The sequence below is a fragment of the Balaenoptera acutorostrata genome, chromosome 20 (genome assembly GCF_949987535.1).
Source record: "Balaenoptera acutorostrata chromosome 20, mBalAcu1.1, whole genome shotgun sequence".
NCBI lineage: Eukaryota > Metazoa > Chordata > Mammalia > Artiodactyla > Balaenopteridae > Balaenoptera > Balaenoptera acutorostrata.
Genome location: NC_080083.1, coordinates 24,606,845 through 24,619,254, shown reverse-complemented (window position 1 = coordinate 24,619,254; position 12,410 = coordinate 24,606,845). Strand labels below are relative to the sequence as shown.

General features: G+C 33.5%; 1 protein-coding gene across 5 annotated transcripts in view; it reads left to right on the top strand.

Annotated features, from left to right (window-relative positions):
- Positions 1-12,410, top strand: part of INTS2 (integrator complex subunit 2) — a 54,988-nt gene that overhangs the window by 40,583 nt on the left and 1,995 nt on the right. For 4 of the 5 annotated variants that reach the window (XM_057535971.1, XM_007190273.2, XM_057535970.1 and 1 more), the window contains exons 17-24: positions 110-274; positions 1,319-1,520; positions 4,327-4,452; positions 7,922-8,120; positions 10,208-10,459; positions 10,814-10,921; positions 11,055-11,160; positions 12,144-12,320. In XM_057535971.1, coding sequence (XP_057391954.1) covers positions 110-274; positions 1,319-1,520; positions 4,327-4,452; positions 7,922-8,120; positions 10,208-10,459; positions 10,814-10,921; positions 11,055-11,160; positions 12,144-12,320 — 1,335 coding nt within the window. The remainder of the gene's footprint in view (positions 1-109; positions 275-1,318; positions 1,521-4,326; positions 4,453-7,921; positions 8,121-10,207; positions 10,460-10,813; positions 10,922-11,054; positions 11,161-12,143; positions 12,321-12,410) is intronic. The other variant, XM_057535972.1, reaches the window with a different exon arrangement.

The following is a 12,410-nucleotide window of genomic DNA, read 5'->3' as shown; positions in this document are numbered from 1 at the left end:
TCCTTTGGCTTGCTGTAAATGAAAGGGAGAAGAGAGAGGGGAAAGAAGAGAGAGAAGATTTTGATGTTTAAGAATGAAGAATCCAATTGACTTCTTGTAAATTTTCAAGGGTTGCATTCTGCTTTACTTCGTCTCCTTGCAACTAACTACCCACATTTATGCATTGTGGATGACTGGATCTGTGAAGAAGAAATCACAGGGACTGATGCCCTGTTAAGACGAATGCTCCTGACTAGCAATGCCAAAAACCACTCTCCTAAACAACTTCAAGAAGGTATAATAAATTGGTATGCCTTTTACCCCTTTAGTGGTACACAGAGGTGTTAGGCCTGTGGAAATCTTAAAATCATAAAATCACGCAGGATTTTCCTGGAGATATAACAGGGTTTTAGTGAATATATTTAAAGTAATTCTCTTTGAGTTTAAGGATTTTTTACCATTTTTTTCTGACATGCTTGCATCTGTTTCCTCATAGGTTCTAGGTTATATCACTAAACAGGTCATGTGGTTTTAGGAAAGTCCTGAAACTGGTCAGAAATAAGTCCTGTGGAATAGAACAATGTATCTGCTGGTAATGGAAAATAAGCTAGATCAGCACTTTCAAATAGAAATATGATGTGAGCCACACATACAATTTTAAACTTTCTATATATTGCCACATTAAAAAAGTTTAAAAAAAAGGCAAAATTAAATAATTATTTTGTATAACCCAGTATATCTAATATATTATGATTTCATCACGTAATCAATATAAAAAGACTGTTAGATATTTTACTGTTTTTTCATACTAAGTCTATGTATTTTATACTTACAGCACGTCTCATTTTGGACTAGCTGCATTTCAAGTGCTCAGTAGCCAGAAGTGGTTAGTGACTGTTCTATTGAAGGAGCACGGTTCTAGCTATTTTTTACTAACAGCTGCTTACAGCCCATAAAGGGCTACCCGAAGGAAGGTGTCAAGAAGTTTGAATTTTTCAAATGAATGTTAATACCAAGAGCAATAGTTTGGTATATTTTCATGTTTCAGTCAAGTTTTTAAATCAGTGTGAATCATTGTCTTTGGGTCACTCTCACTAATGTGATTTTTAAAATGAGATATTTTTTGTTCTTTATGAAATAACTGCAACTTAACATGAATTTTTCTTAAGGGCCTAATTTTAAGTATACCCACAACTATGGCTAGAATGGAAAGTTTTACTTTTTTTAAAGCAATACTGTTTTCTTGATTTGTTTCGCCTATAGTTTGATAGAGCAATATTACTTCCTATTTGGTAAGCTGTATAGTATTTAGATTATGACTGTGAAGTTTTCCTTTTAGCATTTTCAGCTGTCCCAGTAAGTCACACACAAGTGATGCAGATTCTAGAACACTTGACTCTACTCTCTGCCAGTGAACTTATACCATATGCAGAAGTATTAACATCCAATATGAATCAGCTGTTGAATTCAGGGGTTCCGAGGCGAATTCTTCAAACGGTCAATAAACTATGGATGGTTCTTAATACTGTGATGCCTAGAAGGTAATTTCAGTGTATTGTTACATGTAATAGATAAGTGTATAGCAGTGATTGTATACAATAACTTAAACTTAAATGTTGAAAAAAATTGTTAAAAAAAAAACTTTTTGACAATATAAATCCTTTCTGAAGACCACTAATTAAAGAGTTGTTATAACTTTAAGGAAAAGAATAAACTCTATCTTAAGAAACAGAGAAACCTTCAAGTATTTCCAACTTGAGAAAGTTCTTTAAAAGGGAGTTCTCATGTAGAGTCATCTGTGGCTAATCGTGATTTAGATTACCATTGTGTCTTGCATCATTGCAGTGGCTCCAAATTTTGCTGTACATTAAAATCACCTGGGGAGCTTTTAAAACTCCTGATCCCCAAGTTGTAACCCATGCCAGTTAAATCAGAGTGGAACGCTGGATTCAGTATTTTGTCTTTAGTCAGGTGGGTCGCTGCTGTTCCATAGACTGCATCAAGAACACTTGGTCTGCTCTAGGAACAAATGCTGGGCTGGACTTGACTTACCTGAGATGCTGATTCAGTAGGTCTGGGAATATTTATACTTTTTAAGTTTGATTTTTACTTATATCAAATTAATAAATGCACGTAAGTTAAATAGTGTATAAGGTCTTCCCCCACCTTCCCATTTTAGACTATTGATCCTCAGAGACAATTATTCTCAGCTCCTTTATCTTTTAATTCTGGCATTTATGTCCCACCATGTATCTCAATCATATGCTTATAATTACTATGATTTCCTGACTTTCCAATTTAGAAATTATCTTTTGACTTCCTACAAAATCCTTCATACAAGATGAAGGTTTAGCACTCTTACTTGCTTCCCCTGTGAGTCCCTCTTCATCCATATATTCTCCCTTCCTCCATTTCTCCCAACACAGTTATATCAGAATTTTTGGTTAAAGAAATATTCAGTGTGCATATTATTATGACTACATAAGTGTTTTTTATAGTTGATATATATGTTATCCTTTGATTACAATTTCTCTCTTAAACAACTGCCCTCCTTCATACCCCACATACAAACCCTGAGTTGTTTGCCTCTTTTCCAATTGTTCAGGTTTTTTTTTTTTTTTTTTTTTGGTATCAGTAACCAGTTCACTCTCAAACTCTATTATTGAGTGGAAATTTATATTAGTTAGTGGTTAACACATCAGGTAACATATTAGTAACATTTTTCCTTGGAAACCTTCCTTTCAGATCTTTCCACCCTTATGCTTCAATCTGGGACACTCACAGTAGCCATCTGGAATGGCTTTGTCTCTTGGTTTGAGTCCGTGTTTTTCTCTTTCTTGATTTAGTTCCTTATTTCAGTGAGTGGAACTAATGCTCAAGTTGGTTCCTGGGAAAGGTGTTTGGGAATTTTTTTTTTTTTTTTGAGGCTTTCATATGTGAAAAGGTTTTTATTCTTCCCCTCACATGTGATTGATATTAGGCTAGGTGTAGAATTCTAGCTTATTTTTCCTCTTAGCAATTTGAAAGCTTTATTCTATTGAAGTAATTAGAGCTTTCCTGATTGCTTTTGAGTAATCTAATCTTATACCAATTCCCAGTCCTTTGTATGTGACCATTGTTTTTTCTCTTAAAGGTTTTAGGTTCTTTTTCATTGTTTCTGAAATTTCATGATGATACATTTTGGTTTGGGTGTTTTTTAATTCATGGTGCTGGGCACTTGGTTGGCCTTTTTTTTTTTTGTCAGGGGACTAATGCTGATGTCTTCACTTCTAGGACAGTTTCTTGTATTTTTTTTTTTTTCTTCAATAATTTCTTTCCCTCTGTTTTCTGGAATTTTTTGCAATTTGGATTTTAAACCTCTTGAACTTACTCTGATTTTCTCCTTTTTTCTCTATTTTTAAATTTCTCTTTTATGTACATTTTCTGGATATTTCCTCTATGATATCTTCTGATCTTTCCTTTGAATTTAAAATATTTCTGTTATAATCTTAATTTCTAAGAGCTCTTTCTTATCTGAGAATCTATAAATGCCTCCTATTCTTGTTTCATATACGAAATATTCTGTCCTTTAAGGAAATTAATTATAGGTTTAAGAATGTTTTTTTCTTCTCATCTCTATATTCTCTATTTCTTTGGCATTCCTTTCTTTCTGTTTGTATATTTTAATCTTTTTCAAAGTAGAAACTTTCTTTAAATGTCTGATGATTGTTGACTATCCACTCATTGAAGAGTGGGCAAGCTGTGTGTGTGAGGTGGAGCTGGTGGACTCCTGGGCTTCGCTGTAAGAGGTCAGACACCCTACATACTGGCATATTCTTCAGTAATTCTGATGTGTAGTTAGGTTAGTAACCACTTTTATAGTCTATTGATGTTTAATCTCAAAGTGGCATCTCATATTTAGATTCTATGATGATAAATGTAGAACAGTAATTTATGGGGCCAGTTACAGTTTCAAAGTGCTTTGGTGGATATCATTTCATTTACAGGTATTATATTCATATTTTACAGAGGAGGAAACAGTTCAGATAGGCTTCATGACTTACACAGAGTCATATAGCAAGTATGGTATAACTGAGGTTTTAATTCAGATTCTGATTTTATATGCCATGATTATTCCCTTACAACTGTGAAGATTTTTGAAACTACTTTTATTGTTTTATCTTCATTTGTTTTAGAAACATAATAATAGGTTAGATTTCTGTAGTTTTAATTTTTCCAAGTTCATTTACACCTGTTCTCTAATTTTTTTCCTGACTATATCATTCTAAGATAAAAGGAACTGGATGGTGGCTACAGGTTTCAATTATGATATAGCTATTTTTGAACATATGATTATTTTCTCATCAGGCTGTGGGTAATGACAGTTAATGCACTTCAACCGTCAATAAAGTTTGTACGACAGCAGAAGTATACTCAGAATGATCTGATGATAGATCCTCTCATTGTGCTAAGATGTGACCAGAGGGTGTACAGGTATGTGTCATTTGAGTTCGTTTTTACTACAGAGTTATGCTTTGGAGAGTCAAAGGAAATTGAAAAAATTCAGTTTAAACTTATATCTTCGTGTTCTTGCAGGTAACTTGGCAGTATGACCTGTGAGGTTTTTGGGTTTTTTTTGGTTGTCTATATTCATGAACTTCAGTTTAATATGTGGTTAATAAACCTAGCCTTAACAAAATGCCATCTTTGGTTTTGGCAGCTCTCAATAGTGGGCTATTCTTTCTCTCAGAGTCAAGATAGTGAAAAATGATACTATTTCTCGTAGCATTGTTGAAAAAAGCTTTTAAAAAACTGGTTTATTATGAATCATTACATGCATTAAAATTGTGATCCTTTTGGAATCCTTAATTGTGATGTTAGCTTTATTGATTCCACATTTGTCTATATTTCCTTGCCAATTGCTTAACTTAATCAGTTGCTTTGAAGTAGCTTCACCTCAAGAGGTGGGATTAATTAATTCACATCATTAATATTTGAATTTCTATTGCTAAGCTAAATAGTAACAAAGATATACAAGTTGAGGGGTCTGCCTTTAAAGTGTTTATCACTTGTATCGGGAAATAAGATAAATACCTGAAAAGTTAGATAACATGGTCATGTGCAGATGAATGGTACAGTAAATGAATGGTGTTAAAAGTTTCAGGAGGAAGTGAGACTTGAGTAGTATTTTGAAGTATAGAAATAGGGTTTAGATGAACAGATACTGTAACGATGGGGCATAAGAGGTCAAGGAAGGTATTGTGAGGAAAAGAATAGTGTGAGCAAAAGTGTAAAAGCAAGAGTGAAAAAGTCTTGAGTGGAAGGCTTAGTTTTTGAGAACATACTTTAGAGTTGGAATGTTAGGTTAAGGTCAGGCTATGGAGGGCCTTGAATGTTAGGCTGAAGAGGTCATTTAGGTGGTAACTTACGAAGAGACAGTTCACACAAGATAGTTCAGAGGGGAAAGAAACTGGAGTAAAGAAGAGTAACTAGGATACAGTAATATACTCATCTGTCTTTAACCCTGGGGATGAAATTCTTGAAGTGGCAAAATCTGCAGAATCAGCCAAATATGGTTTGGTGAGATCAAGGTCTCAGAGGGAAGAGGAATCAGAAGAATAAACAGTATAAATGACATTAAGTATCTATTTAATAAAAAGAAAACAACAGTAAATAACACTTCTAGAGAAGAGCCATTTCTAAAACAATTTATCAGTGTTAAAAATCCACTTAAGTAGGTAACCTTTCACCTAAATCACCCGCAGTTGTTCAGGAGGCTGTTAAATTATGGTATCATAATGTATGAAATGTTTTTGTAGCCTAGATCTTTCACTTAACAACTTGTGAACCTTTTCTCATGTTAATAGATATTCTTATGTTAATTGGCTACATAGTAGTCCACATAGATATGCTATGCTTAATTCAGTTCCCTATTGTTGGATATTTTGTTTATTTCCATTTTTTGTTATTATTGATAGTGCTGTGGTAACTATTGTGTACTGAGTATTTCCTTAGAAATGATTCTTAAAAATGGAATTATTGAGGCAAAAGGAACATGCTTATTTTTAAGTCTTTTGATTCATGTTCTCATTCTGCCACTCAGAATGGCTGAACCTGTTTACATTCCTATAGTGATGTTTGATGTTGTACACTTTCCTACACTGTTGTATGTAATTTTTCCAATTTGATAAGTGAAAAATCGATTCCCATTTTAATTTATATTTTTCTTAGATTGAATATTTTAATATACTTATTGGCTATTGGTATTTCTTCTTTACATTTAGCCTAGTTTTGTATTAGAATGCTTACCTTTTTTGATTTAAAGAGCTCTTTATGTATAAAGGATATCAGCTCTTTGTATATAGAGTGCAGTTTTTTCTTTTATTGTTCTATTGTTTTGCCTTTAATTTTGTTCATTTTTTAAAATTTGATTTTTTCTAAGTGATCATTTAGGTGGTTTTTAAAAATGTCAAACAATATGAAAAGATATGACATTTTGGATTTGCTTTGAACTAACCATTGGTGATGGTGGGAAAGTGGATGGTGGGGTATGGGTGAAATAAGACTAGCGATGTGTCGATAACTGTTGCTGCTGGGTGATGAGTTCTTAGAGGTTCATTATAATATTCCCTTTTTTATGTGTGCATGAAAGTTTTCATTATATACATTAATAAGTGCACAAACAAGAAGATTAACAAGGAAAAGGTGTACAGTGAAAAGTCTTGTTCTCTCATATCTACCCTGCTGCCATTTTTAAAGCAAAGTTCCTCTTTGAACTATTGACCAATCCCAGTTCCATCTCCAGAGGAAACTTTATTGTCATATGTAGCTTCACTTTCTGTGTATTTACAAATTTATAAACAAATATTTACTTTTTTGTTTCGGGTGGTGTTAAAAAAACGTTAAGTGGTTTTTGGTAGGCTCTATTTTGTTTTTTTTTTTAAAGTACTTACCATTCTCAACATGTTTTCCATATTAGTATGCATAGTTCCATCTCATTGTTTTAACTGCTACATGGTATTCCATATATACAGGCCTCTACAAACTCTGATTCAGAATGTCTGATGGAGTTTAGGATTTTTTTTTTTTTAAATAAATACTCCAGGTGATTCTTATCTTCAGTTTTGGGAATATTGCCATGGTTTATTTAACCATTGACATGTTTTTTTTCCACTATTAATACATGCATGTTTACTATAGAAAATTTGAACATTTCAGAAAAAGTATTGACATTTCCAGTGTTTCACAGTTAAAACCAAAGCTGTACTGCCTGTTTATGCGCACATACTCAGTCTGTGATAGGCTGGGAAGTGGCATTGTCAGGTTTTTCTAAGGGCTTGGCTTTTAATATTTTAGTGGTTACTGATTTATCTTTTTTGGTTTCCTTTTTTACATTTAATTCTTATATCTATTATCATTTAAATTTAATTTATAACAATTTTTGAGGAATGAATAACTGTATTCATTTTTTGTTTTGTTTTGTTTTGACTGTGCTGTGGGGCATGCAGGATCTTAGTTCCCTGACCAGGGATCGAAACCCATGCCCCCTGCATTGGGAGAGTGGAGTCTTAACCACTGGACCATCAGGGAAGTCCCTAGACTATTTGTCTTTGAGGACAGCTGCCTTGCAGGCTCATATCTAAGAGATTTAATGGTAGTGCCATTTTTTTGTAAAAAGGAATGCCTTTTTTCTAGGGTATGTATTATATTTGATTTTAGTTGATAAGATGAAATAAATAATACTATTCATACAGTCTTGAAATACAGAGAATTATATATATATTAAGCTTTCATTTTTGAGAATGAATATTTTAGTGGGAAAAGTGTTACTTTTCTACTCTTTCAATGTTTTCAGGTACTGTTCAGGTTTTTCTAATTATTCAAATTGATTGACCATGTTCTGACTAATTTATAAATTTATATTTTTTCTCATGTATTTTTCTTTTCTTCTTTCTGTGTTTAGATGCCCCCCACTGATGGATATTACTCTACATATGTTGAATGGATATCTTCTGGCATCCAAAGCCTACCTTAGTGCTCATCTGAAGGAAACAGCAGAGCAAGATAGGCTTTCTCAGAATAATACAATAGGTTTAGTTGGACAGACTGATGGCCCAGAAGTTACCAGAGAGGAATTGAAAAATGCATTACTGGCTGCTCAGGTAATAAAGTAAAATTTAGTCAGAAAGGCCAAGGGCTTCCCTGTTAATATAATCAGTTAAATAGATGGCCTTCTATATACAATGGTGACATATTATACATTCCTTTTATTACAGAAGGTGTATTATAGTGGTGTTACCTTTGCTTCTGAATATCAGATGGACTGTATTATTAAAATCAGGAATAATCTTCATGGCTTTATTTAATAGCTATTTTAGTGAGATTTATATTTTAATAAAATATAAGACTTTTGTTTCTTAAAATCAAATGGTGGAAAAAAATCTAATGGTGGAGACAGACAAGAACTGTGTATATATATATATATATATATATATATAAAATAAAATGTCAGGAAGTGATAATACTGTAACAACACAAGTAGTTAAAGTTTATATTTAGAAAAGTTTTATAACAATATAGAATTTACTGCAGCCTTAGGTAGTAATTTTTGACTAATGCAGGACATGCGAGATGATTGAATGTTAAGCAATTTGAGGTCTTCAAAGTAGAAATGTTTTCTTAGTTTGAAATATATTTTCTGAAATCTTTTCATTGGCAATAAGGGGAATTAGAGTAATAATATAGGTCCACAATCCCTTATCTGTAATACAGAAATCCAAAAAGCTATGAAAACTGAGGCATTTTTTTTGGTAATTCAGTTGGCAGAAAAACCTGACCTGATGTGACCTCGTTTGTGTCAAAACTTGACCTGAATTGATGTGAAGCTATTTATGGCCTTTATCCCACTTAATGTGAATGTTGGTATGTTTTGTTGCAGAAATATTAATACATTTGATTACAATGTACTGCCTTAGTCTCTGCTGGAGGTGTTATATAATATTACAGAAAAAAAAAATCTGAGTTCTAAAATAAATCTGACCCTCAGAGTTTCAGATAAGGGATTGAGGATGGTAATAGCTACCATTTATAGAATGCTTATTATATGGTGGGTGCTATTCTGAGTTTTTTATGTATCTTAACTCATTTACTCTTTACAACCAACCTATGAGGTATGGAGTATTATCTCCATTTTTACAGATTAGGAAAATGAGATCCAGAGAGGTTAAGTGACTTGCTCAAGGTTATACATTTAGTAAGTGGGGAAGCTGGGATTCAAGCTTGGGGAGGTTGGCTCCAGAGTCTATTAAAAAAAAAAACAAAAACATAAAACAGTAACAACCCAAAACCCGTCAAGAATGATTATAAACTAAAGTTTACTTTATAAATGATTATAATGTAAGGTTAATCTTAGTTTATAATCAAGTTATTAAACAGGTAGATGGAGTAATTGTTTTCTTCTATCCCAGGCAGTGGCAGTCTTTCAGAGATGCATGTTATGTATTCATTTTCTTTTTCCTTCTTCCTGCTAGATGCGAGTGATTATAGCTCTCCTTTATAGGCAGGGGCATTAAGTAGATCACCCCTCAAGAAACTACTTTTCTATGAAATGGCACTCAAGCTTGTAGACTGAGCAATAATGAGTTGTACAGGTGGAATGGATGGTAAGGCAGAATCTTTCCAGAGCCTTAAAGAGCCTATCTTCAAATTAAAAGGAAAAAGAGCTTTGGGGAGTGACTTGTAGGCATTAATTATGAACCACCATCTTCAGAGGTGAGAAAAAGAGGGGAATACAAGATAGGGTCCTGGGAGAAGTAGGAATTTAAGAGGAAGGAAAGGAGATTCCTTCCTAGAAGTCATTTTTTGCCCTAGGGCCTGTTTTGGACGACACTGAATTAGAATACTCTTGTAGTAGATGCTCTTAAACTCGAGTTCATGTATCTGCCTTAGAGATGTGTGACCACTCTGAAATTATGCCATATGTTGCTTTGTTTACATATGTTAATTTTTATGCTGAGAGGGTATACAGTTTTCTTCAGATTCTTAAAAGGGTTCATGGCCCTGAAAAAGATGAGAACCACTGGCCTATAGATTGCTCACTTTTTCTCTTAGAAGTACCTCTTTGCTTTTTGTTTTTTTAAAGGAACTGTTATTTTTATCACATGTGTTCATGTGAAAACAAAATCAGATTTGGTTTTCAAACAGACTTCTCAGAAACTTCTTAAATTCACTGTGTTTTATTTGCTTGTAGGATAGTGCAGCTGTCCAGATTCTCTTGGAGATTTGCTTACCTACTGAAGATGAGAAGGCAAAGCGTGTCAATCCAGACAGCTTGCTAAGGAATGTTCAAAGTGTTATTACTGCCAGCACTCCAACTAAGGGAATGGAGGAAGGAGAAGACAATTTGCTCTGTAACCTTCGAGAAGTTCAGTGCCTTATCTGTTGTCTGTTGCACCAAATGTACATTGCGGATCCCAACATTGCTAAGCTCGTTCACTTTCAGGTCTGGTTTCAAAGAATGATTCTTTATGGTTGAACTTTATTTTGGGGGTAGTTTTGAAGTACTAAATTAATAGGAATCATTTAGAAACTGGAGGTCATGCAAATGATCATGGTCCTTTGCAATATGGAGAAAAATCCAGATTTTTAAAATTTGATTTCAGCCTAATAAAGTGTTCATATAATTTATTTGTATTTTAGTGCATCAGAGAGGTAAAATGCCAGGAAACATGTAGGGCGTTGTAGCCTTCTGAGCAACTGTTACATAAAGGAAGTGAAACCTTCCTTTATATTTTTATCTGTATTTGACTTGCAGCTATTTTATTTCTAACTTTTCCCCCCTTTTTTGTTGAGATAGGGTTATCCATGTGAACTTTTGCCTCTGACAGTCGCAGGTATTCCATCTATGCACATCTGTCTGGATTTCATACCTGAGCTTATTGCACAGCCAGAACTTGAAAAACAGGTAATGAGCATTTTGGAACTTTAGGAGAATTTTGATGTCCCTCTACTCTTGCTAGTTATAGAAAACATTTTACAGTTTTTCATACTTAAAGACCTTCTTCAGAAACATGTAATATTTGGATTTTGTGTTACAGATATTTGCTATCCAGTTGCTTTCTCACTTGTGTATCCAGTATGCATTACCAAAGTCACTCAGTGTGGCTCGCTTAGCTGTCAATGTCATGGGAACTCTGCTAACAGGTGTGTAGCCAACCGATATCAATAACAAAAATTTCTAACATAAAGTAGTACATATTTTTTCTGAATTTAGTGACACCATGTTTTCTGTGTCACTAATAGTTATGCCATCTTTTGAATTATTCTTTTTGAAAATTTTCCTATGACAAATGTGATGTATAGTGTAGAGGAGATGAGTAGGTAGGCAAATTGTATCTTTCATTTTTGTGAATGACTGTATATAGATTTATAGTAAATATACTAAGCATTCCACATTTTACAAATGGAAATCAAGTCTACCTTCTGAATATAATTATGTCAATAGAAAACAAGTTACAATCTATTACAAATGCTTAGAGTTACAGAAAAATATAATCATCTGTGTAAATAAGAGATAAATATATAAGTTGTCTCCTTAAGTTCTAAAACATACCCTAACATTTTAACCACCTTCCAGGTTGTTAAGTAAAATGGTATGAAAATAAACTAAAAGATATGAACTATAATTCAACCTTTAAAAGTTATGGCTTAGTCAATTTCTTATTCTTTCTCAGTGCTCCCATAATAATGTATTCATTTATCTTTCCATCGTATTCACTTCATGGTATAATTATTTGCAGTGGTTAAGATCTTACACTGCTTGAGTTCTATCCCAACTCCACTGCTAACTGGAGTTGAAGAAGCTTCTTCATCTCTCTAAGGTTTATTTAAGAGTTTCCTCATATATTAAATAGGTATCATAGAAATACTTTTTTCATTCATAATATTGTGAGAATTAAATGAAACAATGCATGCAGTGCACCTATCACAGTGTTTGGACATAAGCATTTGTGTGTTGGATGATGGCTGACTACTAGATTATGAGCTCCCTGAAGGCAGGGGCTGGCCATGTCTTAGAAAACTTAGTATCCTCAGCACAGAGCATGGTGCTTAGTATATTGTATAGGTCATGTATGTTGAATTTGTATCTGTAAAATGAAAAATTCTGTTTTATTTCTTTCTAACAGTTTTAACACAGGCTAAGCGATATGCTTTTTTCATGCCAACTCTGCCAAGTTTGGTCTCTTTTTGTCGAGCATTTCCTCCACTGTATGAGGATATTATGTCTTTGTTGATCCAAATAGGGCAAGTCTGTGCCTCTGATGTTGCCACTCAGACAAGAGACATCGATCCGATTATTACGCGTAAGTAGTAACTTATTTTCAAGAGTTGTTTTAATATCTCAAACAGAAAGGCCCAAATCCTTTCCAGATTTCTTGCCTTATTTATTTTTC